This window comes from Mustela putorius, unplaced genomic scaffold (genome assembly GCF_011764305.1).
Source record: "Mustela putorius furo isolate JIRA1106 unplaced genomic scaffold, ASM1176430v1.1 tig00000450_pilon_pilon_pilon, whole genome shotgun sequence".
In the NCBI taxonomy this organism is placed as follows: Eukaryota; Metazoa; Chordata; class Mammalia; order Carnivora; family Mustelidae; genus Mustela; species Mustela putorius.
Genome location: NW_025421385.1, coordinates 12,480,653 through 12,501,286, shown reverse-complemented (window position 1 = coordinate 12,501,286; position 20,634 = coordinate 12,480,653). Strand labels below are relative to the sequence as shown.

Here is a 20,634-nt window from a genome sequence, read left to right as displayed (position 1 = left end):
CCTCATCTATCCTTAACACTGCCCTGAGCACAAGTAACACAAAATGCCAATTTTGTCAATCACCACAGTTGTCTTCCATTTTTTCTAGGAATTAGACAGATTATTTCCTAGGAAATAAACAGATGAGTAAAATCACATTTGGGCGTCATTGTTAGGCGTTTGGGGGTAGCGAGAAATACACGGAGGCAGACAATTCGTACAAAATCCGTCTGTGACACAGGGTACAGAACAGAATTGAGTTTTGCTAGAAAGAGAAGGAAGGAAATACGATTATGTTGAATTGTGTGTACTGCTGATTATGTAGGTTTTTAGTGCATAGGGCCAAATTCACACATCCACATGGTTCCCCTCACAGAGGAGGGACACAAACACAAAAGCCCAAGCCCTTTCGCAAGGGGCAGGGAAAGTCGCTGTAAAAAGTGTAGCTACAGCCCCACCCCAGTCCCACATCACACACAGATAAACTGAGACTCGTGGGCTGGGCTATCAGATTTCCATTCACAAAAGTTCTTCCAGAAACAATATTCAGGACCAGTATTCACTCTGTATTTGCTAAGCATCTGTCAGTCTGTGTGCTCGGTCTGGCGGGTACGTTGCACATCCCCAGATGGGCAAAACTCAAGCACGGCCCCGTAAAGCAAATGAAAGCCAAGCCCCAAGATCACCGTCCAGCCCCCTTTCCTTCTCAGAGGTTCTTCCCCTAATTACCCCCAGTCGACCACAGCATTAGTTGGAAAAGGCATCCAAGGACGGGCCTTTTCAGCTTCTGCAAAAGCAATACACAATCTATTCTCATGAACATTTTCAAAATGGGTACCATTCTACAAGATTCCTACTCTACCAATCCCATGAAACACAGAAATAAGTTTGGGGTGGGGGGCATTCCAAAGTGGGTATGGGAGGCAAAAGTCATTCGGCCAAACAGGAGATGGGCAAACCCTCAGATTTTGTTTTCCTCTATCATTTTGCTAAAGCAAGCTGGTGGGGAGTTGGCAGTAAGTCGGTGCTGTGATACTGTGATTCTGGCTGGATGTGTCCGCTCAGGCTTTTATCGCTGGAGCTCTGACTCAGCTAACACTTCAGAGCAACTGAGATTGTCCCAGCAAAAACCACACTTCCGGGTCACACACAGCTCAGCAGTCCTCTGCCAGTGCAACCGAGGCATTATTTTGCTGCTTATGGAAAAAGAATGAGCAATTGTCTGTAGACCAGCTCTGAATGTCTTATTTACTAGAGGTTAAGATTGTGTAAACACCACTACTAGAGTATTTCAACAAAAGTCAGTATCTATTAAGTGCTGTGTGGTAGACTGTCCTAAGGGCCTTACAAACATTATCTCCTTTAATCCCCATAAGCCTATGAAGTCGATTCTATTATTACCCTCATTTTGTAGATAACTAGGGAGCAGAGAGATAAGTGACTTGCTTCAAGTCACAGAGCCTGTAAGTGGTCAAGTGGGACACCCGATTACCTGACTTCAAAAGCTGAGCCCCCCCAGCTGCTTCTAACCACTGCCAATTTCCAAAAGTCAAAGACTTCTAAATTAGTACTAATTCCTGAAATCTCTCCACTCTTATCCTGGCACAGCCTCAGCTGGAATGACAGAGAGGTGTTCATACGTGGGAAAACAGAACTCGACACCCACAAAATTAAAAGACAATTTCTTAATTTCAGAAACAGTATTGCTTTGTATCAAACTTCATTTTTAAAGTTCCGTCATGTTTCTCTAAAATAATCGAAAGGTTCAGACCGAGATACATCAAAATGTTGAAGGAAAGTATTAAAAATCTGGTCTCTGTCACCCTAACATTAAAATTACAAGGTAAGTTCCTTAAAATGGGTCTAGTCTGTGGAAGAACAGGAAAAAAAATAGTAATTTGTTTCCTGATTTTTTTTTGTCTCCTTTTAATCATTCCTTCAAGAACAGCTGAGTGGGAGAGAAAATGATGAGACCATCCCTGGATCCCGGATTTCAGGAGTGATGTAGCTCCTTTGAGGATGTAGCTCCTTTGAGTGATGTAGCTCCTTAAATGCCTTTGAGGTTTATTTTTTAAATTTTCTCCTGCAGCTTCAGTTTCACAACTTCTCAGGGAGACAAGAAACTCTGTAAGGAAGAGCGAGTGTAATAGCCGGTTGCAAGCATGGCATGAGCGCTCAGACTGGGGCCCGTCGTCCCAGGAGCAGGGACTGCAGCGCGGTAGGTAGGAGCTGGGAGAGAACGCAGGAGGAAACCCCATGATCGTGGCTTTAGCCTCATCACGTGTTTTAATCCCTGAGGTCTGTCGTAGGTTGGCAGCACGTGAACACTTGACCAATCAGAAGATGAACTTCACAAACGCTGCCATTGAATTTTTGAGTATCTCCAAGGATGGTCGGCATACGCCCAGACTCTTGTCCTTAATAACCCCACACCATGTGCCTTTCTATGTTGAGGGGAGTAGGGGAGGTGTCCAGGGGTTCTCAAAGACTGTGCAACAGGCTCCTGGATGAGTGATGTTTATTTTGTTCATTGTGGACAAAATCTCGCCTCTTCTCTTTCCCATCAGTAAGCTACAGGCCATTACTGTAGAAGGACTTTTTTAAGAGGACAAAATTCTCTTCCACATATATACACAGGGTTTGGGACAGATCTCACATGCCTAAAACTGGAGAAAAACACGGCCATCTAGAAAATCTGAATTTGATATAATCTCTTTGTCCTTTACTTACATTAAACCTTACATTTGTCAAAACTTTTGTCAGACCAGCACATGGCTAGCAGTAAGTTTAATGGCCAAAAATAAAACCTCTAGGGCAAAACTTAGCAGTTAAGAAATCTCCAGAAAATTATAAGGTAAATTTTATTAAAAGATCACTGTTTTTTTTTTTTTCTAATCCCATAGGTCATAAAATCTTTTTTTCAATCCCTCGAGGTACCCCCAACCACATTCTATGATCCCACTAGGTTTGATTCATCATGAAGATCTTCCACCCATTTGAAGAAACATCAGAAAAGGTCAGTTTGTGTATACTATTTAAGTCAGCTTTTAATCGACAGATTTTTAAATACTCACTTTCAACTGATTAGCATGAACATGTAAAAAAAAAAAAAAAATCCACCTTCCACATAATCTCCAAGATAGGGAGTTTGTGGTAGTCTCCTCCCAAAGGAAATGATGCAGGGATTCTATCACGAGGGCGGGAGGGAGATGGGAACCCCTTGTCCATAAAAACGAGTCCCAGACACATGGAGACCTTCAAATGAGGCTGTCCCATTTATGCCTTCAGTGGCAAAAAAAAAAAAAAAAAAAAAAAAACTGTCTGCCTTTTATTCTTTGCTAATAATATTCAGATGTCAAACAAGTTTACGTAAGCTCTTTAAAGGGTAAAATTACGTGTAAATACCTTAGTGTTTTCTGAAGGCCAACACTCTCAAACTCAGTAACATTCATGGTCTTTGGGCCAAAAGCAGCAACAACTGCTTGGCTTTGGGGAGAGGAAAAGAAAAACAAAACAAAACAAAACAAAAACACAGTAAAACTGATTCTAGAACCTCAGGTTTGGTGGGTAGAGAAGCAAGGAGAAAGAACCAGAGATAGACGATGGACAAGAACACAGCATGAAGACTGACTCACACTCGATGATGATGGTGGTGATGGGGTTTCTTTTAAATCACTTGTTCTCCAAGGATGGCGTCTCCTCCTAGAGCCAGTTTTGGAAATGTGAGGTGCCAATGATGGGGAGGGCCACTCCTGGTGAACAGATGGGGTCTGGGCGCTACGTGAGCTCCACTGGTTAGATCCCTTACAACCAAAAACTGCCCTCCATCGGTACAGCATCCGACTGCGCCACCAAGTACTCATGTGGATGGAAACCCAGCTCAGCACTGAGTCTATAATCTCATTCTATCCCTAAACACACAGGGCATTTTTAGCCCAGTTTTAAGACGTGTTGGAATTTTCAGGAATGCAATCACTCCCCAAACTGAGAGAAGCCAATACGTAAAGCAATAATGAACAAGGAGGGCAGAGCCAAATCACTTCGATCTTAACCCCGGCTCTGTTATCAGCTGTCTACCCTTGGATGACTCCCTCACTTGTAAAATGGGAAGAACCGGGACACTCATCTCACAGTTGTTGGGTAAATATTTAGAACAATGGCAGGCACCCAGTAAGCACTACATAGGTGTAGCTCTCATAGATTTTTGTTTTATCTACAACTTGATCAACAATTGGCCACATTTTAGAAAATCTTGTTACTGACATCCATCTATTCCTGGCATTGCGTTGCCAGCAAAACACACCTGTGCTAGTGTCCGTTTTGTAGCTGTCACATGCATGGTGATTTTCTCTACAGGTTCAAGTATGTGCCTTGTCTCAATATTTCAATATATCTTGTACTATAACCGTGCTAGAATATTTACATAAGAAAATAATTATTTCACTAGAAAACACTTATACATTTGTTTATATTTCATTTAGGACATTAAGTTAATGCATGTGGTTGTATTTACTATTAATTTCATTTTAGAATCGTAAAAGTATATGCGGGTGATACTTTTACATGTGAGGATAGGTTTAATCATCCATGGCTTTTAGTTGATGATTGTAGCTGTATTGTGAAATATTTATGATAAAAAGGGATGGGTGTTGGGGCGCCTAGGTGGCTCAGTGGTTTGGGCTGCTACCTTCGGCTCGGGTCATGATCTCAGGGTCCTGGGATCGAGCCCCGCATCGGGCTCTCTGCTCCGCAGGAAGCCTGCTTCCCTCTCTCTCTCTCTCTCTCTCTGCCTGCCTCTCTGCCTAATTGTGATCTCTGTCTGTCAAATAAATAAATAAAATCTTAAAAAAAAAAAAGGGGGGGATGGGTGTTGAGTTGGTCTGGTAGGGTTAAAGAAAAAATCACTTTTAAAGTTTCAAGTGTCATTCCACACATCCACCATTAAACCTCGACTGTTACGGAGGCAAGTCGCTTCCTTTAATGGCTCAGAAATTAGTATTAAACTATTGTTTATGTATCTCAATGGTAGAGATATACACAAACTTTTTTTTTTTTTCCTTAAAGCAGGGATCTATTTCCCAAATGCAATTCAGGAGAAAACCCCAGGTAAAAATACAGATGGAGCTGTGGCATCTGACAGAATAAAGGCAGAGGACCCAGAAGCTTCTCTGGTCTTCTATTAGGGCTTGAGGGAACAAAGTCACAGAAACACCCATGTGGTGCAGGAACTGAAGCTGGGCACTGTCTGTAGTTCAGACAGACTCCTGAAAATGCATTTTTGAGGATGGTCATCCGACCGCAAGTGGCATTTTCTCCACAGAAAAGGGGCCAACTTCCAGCTAAGACCTCCAAAGCTACTTAACTCATTATTCAGCTGAAGAGCACTAAGAATCCTCCTAAATCCAGGGAGTGAGAGGAAGTATTGCCGCCCCCTTTTCTGGGCATAAAGCCAGCTCAAGCTAACAGTAAAATAGGCCAAGGCTGGTGCCCTTCCTTTTCCATAGCTTCCACACTAGTCTCCAGAGCCTTATTACCAGACCTCCCCACCAAGCTCTGCCCTTACATTGTGTTTAAAGCACCCAATGAATCATGCATTCCAAGCCTCTTCTGTCCTTCAGCGGCAGCTCCCTCGGAGGCTGACAGGAGGAGCCCAACTGCCTTCAATCCCTTCAGCCTCACCAGAGGCACTTAAAAAGGAAGATGTTGACTAACTGCAGGGAAGCTCTAATTCGTTGAATTTCAGGCACTTGAGCAAAAAGTAAACAATTCCAGAGGTGTTGGTGTTGGGGGGGGGGTGTGTTTTTGAGCAGGGAATACCAGCTCAGCCTAGGAATATACCTCAGAAAATTCCCCGGATGTAACTGTCACTATACGATGCTTCCTCAACACCCCCACTTCTAAACCATAAAAATCCCAAAATGCTTGGGAGGGTTTATTTTGTTTTCTAACAATAGCGCCCATAGAGGCAGCAGCCTGGCGGGGTCACTTGTAAATCGGAAAGCACCCTGAACCCTCGTTTTCATTAGCTTCACGCAGGATGCAAAGCAGAAATACTTCAATTACACGTGACTAAGAGTAAGAAAAATATACAACTATATTTAAAACACTTAAATTAACAAGATAGGACTTTTCTGTTCTAACAAAATATCATACATTCAGTTTAAACAAGAGTTAATATCTTGACACACTTTTCCAAAATACCTGATGCTAGTTGAAAATTAGTGACCATGAGACTTTCCAGGAGATTTCTATTTTGCAAAATATGTACAATTTTGAAGAACTGCCTGTTTGTTTGTTTTTCCTGGAAGACAGAATTTACACAGTCAAAATGCAAACTGCTGTATCTCTCATAAACCTAAATATTGTTGCTTCATTTTTCTGAAATGATCCTTTGGCTGTCAGCACATCTTATAGCTTCTTTTCCCTTAAAGACAATAATATATAACAACAACGACACCCCTCACGAATAATCATAAACTTCTTTGTGTGTAGTAATCCCTACCTAAATGTGTCCATGTGTTTCTGTGTTAACTGACCTACATACTGAGATTGTTACGAAAAGGGAATAACCAAGTGCAACAGGCCTACACTTACTGAAACCACTTCTTTGAAACAGCAGGAAATGCATGCCACATGTTATTTCAAAGTCAAAGCCGCTACACTTACAAACAGGGTATGTAGCTTGAAAAATCAAAACAAAAATGTTTTCTCCACTGGCTTTTTCAGGTGAAGAAGATGGACCACAAACCAAGGCCTCCGTGTGACAGGGCCACCAACTTCAGCCCCGCCCCCAACACCACCATGGCCAGTTCCTCATAACGACCAAAACATTCCGGGCACAGGCCCCAGTGTACAGTGTGTGTCTTCGTGTTCCCGCCCTAAGGAAGCCAAGAGGAGCAGACTCGACTCATTTCTCTCCTTCGGCCTCCACAAGGCAACACCTAATATCCTCCGTGATCTGTCCCCATCCAATCACTTCCAAAGTCCGAGAAGGGCAGTATACAACTTCCAAAAGAAACAAACAATGAAATCGTGTAAGGTCACGATGTAATACTGTGGATGGAAACCGGAACAGGTTGTCAACGGAAAAAGCAAGGCACTTGGGGGCGGGGGCCAGGGACGAGTCCGAGGAGGGCGGAGCTCAGTGAGTCAAGAGTTTCAGGCGAGTAAACCAGCTGACCAGCAGCGACGGCTCCGTGGAGGAGGCCTTGGTCGCCGAGGAGACCGGCTTCTTTCGGGTCCCCTCCTCCTGGAACGGGATGGTGGCGCTGCCGTGGAGATCCGAACCGAGGTAGCCCCTGCTCCCCCGGACGTAGTCCGCGCCGCGGACCAGCTGCCTCTCCGCTGGGGGCCTGGAGAAGCGGTACGGGGGCGAGGGGCGCTCTTCCAGGATGGGGGGGATCCGCTCGTTACTGAAATACCGGCACAGGGCGTCCTCACCTGTTTTCAGACAAAGCCCACGAGTCCATTAAAATCCACAGCACCGTCCAGCTCAGCCAGGCGGGCAGCGTGCTGAGACCCGGTGCCCTCGGGGTGCGTCCCAGACCCCGCCCTCCCCCCACCCAGCCAGGCGCACCCCACTGGATGTTTAGAAAGTAGAAGTGGAAGGAGTCCATCTAAGTCTGCTTCTACAACCCAAGAGGCAACACAAGGGCAGGGCAGAATCGGAGGGCCCACACTTCTTTAGCAGTGTTAGAATTTTCGTAACATTTCACTCGAAATTGAAGGGGGAAAAAAAGCGAAAAGGTTGTCTCAGCCTGCACTCCTTAAGGCCCGATCTATTCTTGTTCAATGCCTGTGGGCACCGGGACAGTGGTTCTTATCCCCAAGTCTCCCCTAACGAGCAATCTGGAAGGTGGGGGTGCCTTGGGCTGACACCCTCAGTATAGGGCAGGCACTGTCACTCACCTTTAACAGAAAGGGTTCAGCCATGCTTAAGACAGTTCCAAAAAAGGAAGAATGGTCCCAGCCTAAATGCCAGTACACCGCTCTTGGGGGCGGGGCGGGGGAGGGGGGCGGTTGGGGGTAGGAGTGGGGGTGGGGGATGCGGGATAGTTAGGAAACTGAAGAGAAACCTAAAATGCAGGGCAGTCTGGCCACGTGTAACATTCTTTTGACCCAGAAATTATGACGCTCTAGGGACAAGATGCTTAGTGCAGCATGGGTGCTCAACGTGGGGGAAGGGGGGGGCACACACCTAGCGGAGGTGTCCAGCAGCAGCAGCCTGGGTGAGTACATGCTAGAGCCCTGACATGGATGTTAGGATGTCATGCAGTTGCTACAGAAAACATACATGTGTTGAGTAAGTCACCTTTCACGGTACTGTCAAAAATCTATTTCTTCCATTTTGTACATTTTTTCTAAGTGTATAACATCAGAAAACATTCAGACTGATTATGTCTAGTTTGGGGAAGCAGAAGACAGTGGAGTTTTATTTTCTCCTGTCTTCTAGATGTTTCTCAGTGTGCCTGTTTCGTTTTTGTTAACCAAAGGGGTAGTTGCTTTGAAGAAGTGCCCATTGTCAAAGAGCCACATAATGCAGGAGTCTACTCAAGAGTACAAAAATCCAGAGACACAGAAAGTAGATTAGTGGCTGCCAGGAGCTGAGGGAGGAGGGCATGAGGAGTGACTGCCTCAGGGGTTTCTTTCTGAAGTGATAAAATATGCTGGAATTAGACAGTGCTGATGGACACACGACTCCATGAATGCATTAAAAACCTCTGAATTGTACACTTTAACAGGGTAAGCAGATTTATGGTATGTGAGTCCTCTCTCAAGAAAGCTGCTTTTTTTTTTAAGTGCCCATCACGCGGACAGACATCTTTTCATTCTAAAACAATCCTACGACAGAACTATGGAAGGTGAAACAGGAGGTCAAGTATGTCTCCACTTTCAGACTTAACACTCCCCACCACCTCTCTCATTTCTAAAAGGAAGTAAAAGGCTAAATCAGGAATTAAAAGCCCAAGAGAACAGCAATGAAGATGTTGACATTTCTAAATCTAAACAAAGGACAGCCCTGCCACCTGCTGACTGCTCCACAGACTTTCATATGCCAGTTAAGGGTATCCTGGACCTTACTCCACAGACATCTTCTCCCTTTCCTGCTTTATTCTGCTCCAGGTGATTCAGGTTCGTGAGGGAGGAACTTTACCAAGGCCCGGGGAGCTGTGAGGGGTTGTTCACTGTGGAAGTTGAGCCTCCAGAACTTTTTTCTTCTTCCTTTTATGTATTTATTTTTCTAAGATTTTATTTATTTGTTGGAGGGAGAAAGAGCACAGAAGGAGAGTCAGAGAGAAGCAGACTCCCCACTGAGCAGAAAGCCTGAGGTGGGGCTCGATCCCAGAACCCTGAAATCATGGCCTGAGCTGAACTCAGGAGTCAGAGGCTTAACCAACTGAGCCACCCAGGCGCCCCCACAACCTTTTTAGAGCACACGATGCTAATGAGAAGATTCACAGTCACTAACTAGGGTAATATAATTCTGCCATTCCAGGAACAGGTAGGGCCTCAGAGACGTTTTATATGAAGGGACAGGACTCAGGCTGGGATCCTCTATCTGGTTATTATAGCACAACTAGGAACAGGGCTGAAGTGAGGGCCATGGCCCTTTTGATTCCGGTTTGGTGTATTTTGGGTTTGTTTCAACTTACCCTTCCTCCCATGACCTCGAGGTCTGGCAAAAGGGTCCACGATCCCCATCCAGCTCCCATCCGCGGGCATGGACAAAGGTCGGGGCTTGCCTTCAAAGGGAAGGGAAGGACACGACAAGTTGACAGAGTCTGTGGACCTTAAAGCATCTTTCCTTTTATTTATAACTTAAGACTCCCCCATATCACACTCACTTAAACCTAAGTGATAACATTATTGTAAACTAAGAAAAGTACCGCAAGGCCTCCCATTTCCGTGGCAAGCAGTGAGAACACAGGCCGGCTGAACTCAAGCCTGTGTTGTCTACCGAGCAAAGCCGTTCCACGCTAAAAACCAGGCCCTGCAAGTTAAAACCGTAACATGATCTCACTCCACTGGGCTTTGATGCCAGGCAGCGAGTAATGATTCAACAAGACTTCGCTTTGGAGAGATGAATAAAGGTCTCATACTTAGAATTTCATTGAGGTTTATGTTTTCCTCAGATTACCCTGCAAGTCTGCCAAATCCATCCAACAGTTCCAAATAAGGAAGGGGGGTAGGGGAGGGAGGAAAAACAAACAGCAGAACAAAACAAACAGGCAGAAATGTACCATGAGATGGAGTTTTCTCTCTCATTTTTGTGGGCAGAATATTGGTTTCCACCGAATACCCAGGCAACTGATCAGAATCAGCAATGGTAAATCTCCGTCTTCGGCTCTCCTGGTCCAGGAAGGAATTTGGCGACTCGGAACCCTTAGGACCAGGCAATGGCTGTTTACACTTACTGAAGCCTCCATAAAGAAAACTCCCGTTTTCATCCCTGGAAGACAGTGGGCAATAATTAAGTCGCTTACAAAGATCCTCCCCTACAGAAGAATTACAGGACATACTTCCTCCAGCACACACACGTAAGAAAATTTTAATCTTCCTTTCCACTACAGGAAGCAGCATTCCTTTTTCGTTCTGTTACCCTCCAATACACAGAAATCCTATTACGTAAGAGTAAATAGCATGATCCTACTAAATAAAGGAAAATCACTTTTTTTTTTCCCCAGATATGTGTAAAGAGTATAAATACAGCTTTGAAAAGACAGCTCTGGTTTCCTGTACTTCTTATCTGAATCTCCTATTTATTATAGAAATCACAAGTGAAGGTATGATTGAGCCATTTTTCTGATGCCCAAAGTAGTATCTTTGCCAAGATCTAGCAGAGAAGACACTGGATGTATAATGGAGTTGTTAGGTTTGAAAATTATGTCAAAAAATACAAAGGCGCCTTTATCATACCCAGTGGAGAGTGTCTGTTTTCTGAACTCCCTACAGAAACTGGAAAGTGTGGCTTAAGGACTCCAACTTAATTCTTTGTACATGTCAGCTTTCCTAAAACTTAATTCTAGTTGAATCCAAGTTACCAGCTAGTTACATTTTTTTGAACCTAGAAAATTCTCTTAGGTGATCATTGCAAAAACTACAAGACAAATTACAACATCAACTGAGTCCAAAAATAATCTAAAGATCAGCTTTGCCTGCTTGGTATTCCCAGTGAACCTCCTGCCTGTGCACCCCCCTTTCCCTTCTACAAATCCATCTCCTTCTATACTTTTAACCCTGGCCTATAACTGCCCCAGTCACAAAGCTCTCAAGACTCACCTCTCGTTCTCCATAGCCATGTGCATGTTTCATTCCTCTGAAGGTATCCTTCATTAACGGTGTGTAAGTATATGTGTGTATGCACGTGTACCTATGTATCATGTGTGCATGTGTGTCTCCCCTGGGCTTAAAAGCTCCAGTTCGCTTTCCCCTTTACTATGCAAGTACCCTTTTCCCTGCCACTGCTCTGTGACCCTTCACGGACACCCAGACAAGGACATTCAGAGTTCAGGGTTAGGGAGTGGCCTCCTGGTTTCTTATAAAACCACCCACACACAGGTCATCAGTGAAACTGTGCCCTCCATGTGCAAAGGCAACTACCTGTCACTTGAAACGCATTGAAGATCCTATGACCACAGGACTCTGGTCTGTGAAGACAGGGAACGGTCCCATCTACCAACTAGGATGCCTATGATCAGCTAAGGTTCTCTATGCGCTGTACTAAGTTCTAGGTGGCCCAAAGCCAGGGAGAGGAAAACGATGTTCATTTTTCCTTGTGCCCAGGGAGGAAACAGGACAGATTCAAACACTCAGCTTAAAACAAAAACAAAACAACAAAACACTTCCAATATCAAGTAACATATCACTGTAAGATTCAGCCTGAACTTTTTCTTATGAAATATGATACCATAATTATGTATTTCTCCATTTATTCTTGAACAGCTGACTAAGACATTGGCAGTTCTCCGGGGGTAAGAACCGCATCTGTTTTGTGTAAGATGCTGATGCAGGCCTCCCACTCACTACACTTCTGTTGAATAAATGAGTTAAATTCTCCGTAAATAGGTAAACTGATACAAATAAACCTGCATTTCACACCTAAATAATCCCCCAAGGAACAGCTAATATGGCTAGCCTCATTATTCCATGTGCCAATTAAGAATGTCTTCTAGGAGAACTTCGAAGAGACACACAAACACACGCAACCACAAGTACCACATCTCCATCCACATTTCTTAAGTCCTAAGAAGAACACAAATTCACCCCCAACTACAGCTTACCTTTAACTTGCCGCACAAAAACATGTATTATCTTCCTCCCCAGAGATGATCTGACCTTATACATAATGAAACTTCAGCTTCAGGGACCCCCCAACAGCCCTTTCTGGTGTTCCAGAAGGAGCTAAAACAATGCATTCCCAAGAAGGCTGCTTTCTCTACCTAGAGAGTCTCCTCTCCATCAAACTATATAGTTTCAAGACCCATGAAACCTGGATCCATCCCTATATTTCTCCCTAAATGATCACACATCCCCCTCCCTGTTTTATTGAGAAATAACTAGCATAGAATGTTGGGCTCATGTTCGGTGTATGACATAATGACTTGATTCATGTACCTATTGTGAAATGATCACTACAAAAAGTTAACACCCATCACCTCACACAGTCACAAATGCTTCGATTCTTGTGATGCGAACTTTTAAAATCTCTCTCAGCAACTTGGAGGTATAAAGTACAATACTGTTAACTATAATCGCCGTGCTGTTCGTGATGTCCCACAACTTCCTTATCTTGTAACTGGAAGTCTGGACCTTGTGACCCGCCCCCTTCACCCATTCCTCCCAGCCCTACTCCCAGGACCACACTCTATAGAACAACTGCCATTTCAAGACTTAGCCTTGTCACCCTGGAGTGCATCAGCTTCTGCCCTTGAAATCCTCATGGCCTTCATACCGCCACTCAAATCTCCACACACAGGAGACGGGCATGCACACCGCCAACGGACGCTGACATACCGGGGAGAGTAGGGCACGGCCGGCGGAGGAGGGATATAAAGATCCAGGATGGCTGGCTTCTCCTTCTTCAGCGAGGTATCCATAGTGCTTTCAGGGGACTGGGTTGTCGTGGGTGGAGGAGAGGCCTGAAATAGAGGCCAGTGCACAGGGCAGAGGTGAGATTATTCTTGGGTAACTCTCCTTCCCCAAAGCCAACACCGAGGGCCAGCGTCATTCGTGTGTTTACAACTATTAGCAACACTCAATGCGTAGTCTTTGAGACACTCAGAATCAACTGGGCATTTTGAAAGACTAGATGTGTAGGAAGAAGTAGAGGCTTGGGGGTAGAGGGAAGAGGGTGCCTGGGTGGCTCAGTTAGTTGGGCAACTGACTCTTGGTTTTGGCTCAGGTCACAAAGGCACCGGTCGTGGGATCGAGCCCCTCATGGGGCTCTGTGCTCAGCATGGAGTCTGCTTGAAAGATTCTCTCCCTCTGCCCCTCCTCCCCACTCACCCATCTGCATGCCTGCGCGCTCGCTCTCTCTCTCTCTCTCTCTCTCGCAAATAAGTAAATAAATCTTTAAAAAAAAAAGTAGAGGCTTGGAAGCCAGGTTAGGATTCTATCTCTGAGCAAATCGCTTAAATACCCTTGTCTGTTTCCTCCTCAAAAAACAGCCATCCTGACAGCAGCTCCTGCACTGGGCTGTGGCCCACCCTGGTCACGTGAGTTCATACAAATTAGGAGCGATGCTACCATGCATAGGAGCCTCCGTCCAGGGGCTATCCTGGCTACAGCTCTCACTAGCTGTGTATCTCTGGGCAAACCGCTCACCTTCTCTGTGCCTCATCTATAAGACGGGAATAAACGAGACAAGAATAGCACCCACAGAAGGCGAATTAAGTGACACGATACACGTCATAGGCTTAGCACACTGCATGTCACACGGTAAGTGCACAACCTTATGCGCTTTTTGTCACACATCCATACAAGTTAATTTTAGAACTTTAAAATCCTTACAGCTTAATTTTAATTATGTTATTAGGCTCAAAAGGACCTATTTTTTAAAATCTTATGTGAGACCTTCAAGTCTTATTTCTTCTATAGACTAACAATGATGACCCACTTTCTGGCGGGTAAAGAAAGGCTTCCAAAATCCCAGAGTCGAGGCATAAAGACCTCTGGTGACGGCCAGTGGGTGGTGACGGCCACACGAGAACTGTGCCTGGCCCCTGGTACCTCAAACCCTATCCAGCCAGGATGGTGACCCAAGACCCCACAGTACCCCCCCAAGTGAGACCACGAGCTATATTTAAGGACTGAAAGGACTGGAATGTACTCACAGTGACAGGCCTGTTTTAGGGGGAGACCCCCAGACTCAAGAGAAATGGGGGCTTAGTCTTTAGTCTCCTGTGACACGATCCCTACAATCTGGATGGTGGCCACCAACACAGTCAACTCTACTTAATATAGAACTGATTAACAGTGTCTGAAAAAAGTGCTGAAAACAGCCTCAAGGGCCCCCACAAGTGTCAGCAGTACAGTACAGCACTGGCACAGAGTGGGCGCTCTCCAAGGGCTCCAGCATTGATGATGCCGACTATAAGAAGAACTCTCATTTACCAGGATGATGGCCTAAAACCAACGAGGATACCTTCTCAGGGACAGGCAACATTAATGATGGTGACAAGAATGAAAGAAACGCACTCCCACAAGAGGTGGGTGCCCAGGCGTGAAGCCTGGAGAATGACACACAGCAATGTCAGGGAGTGTCAGTGTTCCAGAATTTATATTCTGCAACTATCCTCGACCCGTCATACACTTGTAGCTAAGCTATGAAAACGGCCTCTCAGTTGTGATGCTGGTTCTACCCCTGGGTCAGAAGCAAAACGAGGTATCTCTTCCCTCACCATCAACTGGTCCCCAAACTGCACAGTCAGTGGGACTTGGCAGGAAGGTGGACAGAGCCAGAGAGGAGGGAAGCATGCCCTTCTGAAGTGAATTTCCAGACATCAAGGGACTAATTCTAGCCTGTACCTAAAAACAGCTTCCACTTACACTTGAACACAGGCACTTGAACTGTCCCCCCCCACTTCCGACTCAGTGATTCTCAGAAGACCCACCATCTCTGCCTTCCCGACTCTAATTTCTGTCACTAGTATCACCAGCCAGGTGCAATGTCACACTGCACACCTGCTTTGCTTGCCTTCCTCATCCCTTAGTCCAAAGCCTTTTAAGATTTTTATTTATTTATTTTTTGAGAGAGAGGGAGAGAAAGAGAATGCACAGACATGTGAGAGAGAGAACACAAGCAGGGGGAGAAGCAGAAGGAGAGAGAGAGACGCCAGTTCCCAACTGAGCAGGGAGCCCAATGTGGGGGCTCGATCCCGAGACCCCGGGATCATGACCTGAGCCGAAGGCAGATGCTTAACCAACTGAGCCACTCAGTTGCCCCAGCTTTCTCTCACAGTAAATACCAATAATTAGGGGTAAGGTTTAGAAAGATTAAATACCTTATCAGAGATCCCATAGTTAGAAGTGGCAGAGCTGAGATTCGAACTGGAGAAGTTGAACTCTAAGCCCCCTGTCTAACCACTAGGCTGTGCTGCTTTGTGAGTCTTTTCCATGCTTCTTCCAAATGACCTCTTGGCATGAGTCTTTCACTGGCATTGCCCCATCACAGTTGGGGTGTGATTGATATTGTTATTATTTAAGAGATGATTACTTATAAGAATTGACTTATAAATCATTTATTTATCAGTTATTATTTAAGAAGTGATTTTAATTATGTGTCCCTCCTTACTCCATATCCGACTTATTATTTTTTTAAAGATTTATTTATTTTTTTAAAGATTTATTTATTTATTTGACAGAGAGAGATCACAAGTAGGCAGAGAGGCAGGCATAGAGAGAGAAAGAGAGAGGAGGAAGCAGGCTCCCCACCGAGCAGAGAGCCCAATGCGGGACTCAATCCCAGGACCCTGACACCATGACCTGAGCCAAAGGCAGAGGCCCAACCCACTGAGCCACTCAGGTGCCCCTGTTATTTATTCTAAACCCTGCATCGAGGTACACATGTAGGTGTATTTCCAATGCTGTATGTATCACAGAGGGTTCAAACTGAGAGCCTGAGACAACTACCATTCCTCCCATTGAAGATGAACCGTAAAATGGCAGACGGTTCCACATAAATTACAATCTCAGTCTTTAAAAAGGGCATTAAGGGCGCCTGGGTGGCTCAGTGGGCTAAGCCGCTGCCTTTGGCTCGGGTCATGATCTCAGGGTTCTGGGATCAAGTCCCACATCGGGCTCTCTGCTCAGTGGGGAGCCTGCTTCCCTCTCTCTCTGTGCCTGCCTCTCTGTCTACTTGTGATCTCTCTCTGTCAAGTAAATAAATAAAATCTTTTAAAAAAATAAAATAAAATAAAAAGGGCATTAAGATGTCATTGCTTTTATATTTATGATTTAAGAAATAAACACTAAGGACCAATGATATCCGAAGGGGGTCTGGCCCTTGAGCACACTCCACCCAGCTGTGGGGAAAAGGGAGTGCACTGTTCGTACGGAATTACACAACAGTCTCCAACACGAGGCTGTAAGTCAGTCTGCTGCTGCTGATCACTCGAGTCTGCCAGCTCTGAACTAAACAATGCAGTGGTTCCACTCCCCGCTGGATGGCCGAGTCCCACCATCCCTAGCCCTGCCTTGGCAGGACTCCACCCGAGGTGGTCTCTCCAGGGTTCGTGCTCAAAGCGTGTACCGTCAAATATGTTTGAAAGGAGGGCGCCTGGGTGGCTCAGTTGGTTGGACGACTGCCTTCAGCTCAGGTCATGATCCTGGAGTCCCAGGATCGAGTCCCACATCAGGCTCCCAGCTCCATGGGGAGTCTGCTTCTCTCTCTGACCTTCTCCTCGCTCATGTGCTCTCTCTCACTGTCTCTCTCTCAAGTAAATAAATAAAATCTTAAGAAAAAAAATGTTTTTTTTTTTAAATATGTTTGAAAGGAGAGGGGAAAAGGACCAGAACGAACTTCTGCAGTGATGATGACAGCCACTAGCCACACGAGGCTACCAGACCTCTGAAGTGTGGCTAATGAGGCCAAGGAAATGGACTTTTCATTTTATTTAATCATTTAAACAGTCACATGTGGCGAGTGCAAAATCTAGAACCTGTGTTCTCACTGAAGTAGGACTAGAGAATGATTCCGCATACACAAACTCCTGAAGCCGATCACCATCAAATGGTAACTGTTCTTTCTGGAGACAAATCTGATCCTCAACACGGTTCATGCGCAGAGAGCAGAAAAAGGTTTACAGGGGCGCCTGGGTGGCTCAGTGGGTTAAGTCTCTGTCTTTGGCTCAGGTCATGATCCCAGGATCCTGGGATCGAGCCCCACATTGGGCTCTCTGCTCAGCGGTAAGCCTGCTTCCCCCTCTCTCTCTGCCTGCCTCTCTGCCTACTTGTGATCTCTGTCTGTCAAATAAATAAATAAAATCTTTAAAAAAAAAAAGAAAAGAAAGAAAAAGGTTTACAACCAATAACGGATACCTGCACGAGGGGCGGTCTCCACCGGAGGTTTTTCAGGGGAGCGGGGGTAAAGTTGAAAGAACCCGTGGGGCGCTTCTTAAGCAGTAATACGACTCCTGTAGGATTCTCTCTCAGTTTTCTCACCAGATTTTTTAGCTGCCATCCCACCTTCAAAGAAAGAAAATGAGGAGAAGGGACTCCCTTGTGAGTTATGAAAAGTCAAATCTATGAATTTATTCCAAGGAAATCAGTTGTGAGCAAGTAAGCAGACACTAGTGTGTCCATCTGAGCACTACTTAGAACTATGGAAAATTGGATGAAAGTCACACATTTCAAAAGTTCAAGCAAAATGGTTTTGGATTTAGTTAAAAGCGCTAGAGGGGAATATAAGTCTTAAGTCTCAATGAACCAACTCACCACGGTCTGCTGATTAACCTGAATGACTTCATCACCAGCGTGAATCTTCTGAGATCTGTCTGCAGGAGACTATTAGGAACAAACACAGAGATCTGTCTTATTTTTTTAAATCTTCTATTTGTTTCTGCTTCTATTTCTTCCTCCTCCTTTCTTCTGCAGACAATGAGGAGTGGAAATACAATTTTCTCCAGAACTATGACATGAAGCACTTATGAGACAATCCCAAGACAATATGGTCTGTCAAGCCTGCCATGGGGGTGGGCACTCATGTTCCCCACCTGATGAATGGCTGGCTGGTCCAGACCATCTGTCCATTCCAACAGCCTGGTCCACCCACCAGGAAGAGTGGGACATGCTGCCAGGTCCACCTAACCCATCAGGAAGAGTGGGACATCCTGCGACACAGTGAACTAATAAAAAAGGCTTTCTTTGGTTCATCTAACGTATATCCCTATCAAAATTAGTCCTGTAAAAGCTGACCAACTGCTTAACACGTAAAAACCATTGTTATGGTGATGTTCACATCTCCTTTTAAGCAATTATCAAAACGAACTCTTGTCTACTCAACCTTGTTTTACGCATCATCACAATGCTATTATAGCACAGAAAGATGGTGACATTGGAAAATGTACTTCTTTAAAGAAAATGAATTTAATTTAATGTACTTCTTTAGAGAAAACAAACTTAAATTTTTGTCATTTTCTGGTTGAATCCAAAAATGAATGTGTTTTTAGTATCAGAAGTCCAGATTTTGATTCTGCCCAATAATACTTTGCTACAAATCTGCACATATATATATAATAATATATAATATATATATAGCTTTCTCTCCACTTATGTGTACATATAAATATCTACATATAATCTATTTCTCAAATATTTGTCCACAATATTCTGTTCAATTAATGAAACTAGCACTCTCTGTGTTTAAGGTGTCTCCTATGAGCAAAAGCAAAGAAAAGGATAAAACCTTGATTTCAAATTACAATCTAATGTTCTCGAGGCCGGAGTATTTTATTTGGTAACTTATGTAACCAACTGAATCTTCTGACATATTTATAATTATTTTTCTTTAAAAAAAAGCAGCACCTCTGAACACAGTCAAGAGGATGGGAACCAAACACAAGACATCCTTGGCTGAATCTTCTTGCTCAACTGTTGGGACAGGCTCAACGAGAAATGAGCAAATAGCATTAAACTGTACAAACTATCCCTTCAATGTACTAGGGCCAACGCAAGGCACAGGGAACTGAGAGTTATTTTTCCTGCCACCATAACGACCAGCAGTGTCTTCCCTGAGAGACCTGCACCGTGGGTACCTCAGGGAGATAGTCTACCTCAATCTCTTTCTCTTGAGGCACTGAAAGAAAAAAACAGAATGTGTCTAGGCTCCCTTTTGCCCCTCCATGGCAGATGCTTAACCCATAGTTAGAGACCAATTTCCATAAGTCCATTCAGAATCAGTCCAGCCTAGATAATCTTCTCGGCTTGGGGTTCACTTAAGGTAAAGCTTCACTTTAAAAGATGGTTCTGAGGCTAGGATGTTCTTGTTTATGGATGTGCAATCTTAAAAACCAATCCTAAATGTCCTGAATTGACTTTCCTTCCTAGTGATCCTCATGCATTCATTTCTCAAATATCCTACCAGGTGATGAAGAGAGGTGTTTGGCAGAACACTGGTAAAGAGAGAGCTTGATACCAAAATTCTCCCTGGGGCAGTGACTCTTGCCTATTCTCACCACGAGCCAGACTACTGAAAAATGATGCTTGTTCTGGTTTTCTGCAAAAGGGCAATGACCCGGAGAAGAATGCATCCATTCTTCAGAGGCTAATCGAATTCCCACATCATCTCAGAGGTAGGGAACAGAAGTATGGATGAGATCCTGTCAAGGTGTTGGACAACTTCAAAAAAGAAGTCATTGAGAATCACTAGATACTGTTAGGCTGACCTTGGAGTGATCCTGACTTCTCGGATAACCTCCCCCCAAAATGGACTGGAGGCCTAAGATAACCTACTGGCGTTGCTGCAGCCTGGAGGCCAAGATAAACACGGCAAATGCAATGGGTGATTTCCATCCACTACCAACCACAACACTAGGCTTCCTTTAACACATTCTAATACCGGGAGCGCCTGGGTGGCTTGGTAGGTTGAGCATCGGACTCTTGATTTGGGCTTAGGTCATGATCTGGGGCCCTGCATGCGCTTCCGAGCTCAGTGGGGAGTCTGCTTGAGATGCGATGTCTCTCTTTCCCTCTCCCTCTGCCCCTCCCCCTGCTTGCACTCTCTCATTCATACACACATATATACATACATACAAAACTTAACCAGCATTCTGATTTGAAAGTCACAACAACCGTTAAGTGCTAGCTGGAAGGCTGTCCCAGAGCTGGCAGCTGGCATTTTCTACTGCCATTTAAGTGTAAAACATGCAGCATTTAGGGTCAAATACCTAGATTAAGCCCTGGAGAAGTAGGCTCTTACCTACGGTCCCCACCCCCATCTGTAAGATTTAGCAAGTGTCTCACACATTCCAGGTACTCCGTGAACACAAGCTCAATGACTGAAAAGAATGAGTGACATTCTCAAATGGATTGCCAGAAGGAATAAGACAAGTTTTCCCTTTTTTGATCTTTCACAAGATGGAAACCACCTGTGTCTCTAGGATGACTTCTGTATAATCCTGCATGGGATCAACTACATCCACGTCAACCCTGAACCTC

At 44.7% G+C, this 20,634-nt stretch overlaps 1 protein-coding gene across 2 annotated transcripts in view; it reads right to left on the bottom strand.

The window, feature by feature from the left end:
* Positions 1-6,049: 6,049 nt before the first annotated feature.
* The window catches only part of CNKSR3 (CNKSR family member 3), an 88,816-nt gene continuing 74,231 nt past the window's right edge, over positions 6,050-20,634 (bottom strand). For both annotated transcript variants that reach the window (XM_004778190.3, XM_045080157.1), the window contains 6 exons: positions 17,914-17,982; positions 17,518-17,664; positions 12,994-13,118; positions 10,221-10,429; positions 9,633-9,722; positions 6,050-7,419 (listed from right to left, as the gene is read on the bottom strand). In XM_004778190.3, coding sequence (XP_004778247.3) covers positions 7,121-7,419; positions 9,633-9,722; positions 10,221-10,429; positions 12,994-13,118; positions 17,518-17,664; positions 17,914-17,982 — 939 coding nt within the window. In that variant the 3' untranslated portion in view covers positions 6,050-7,120. The remainder of the gene's footprint in view (positions 7,420-9,632; positions 9,723-10,220; positions 10,430-12,993; positions 13,119-17,517; positions 17,665-17,913; positions 17,983-20,634) is intronic.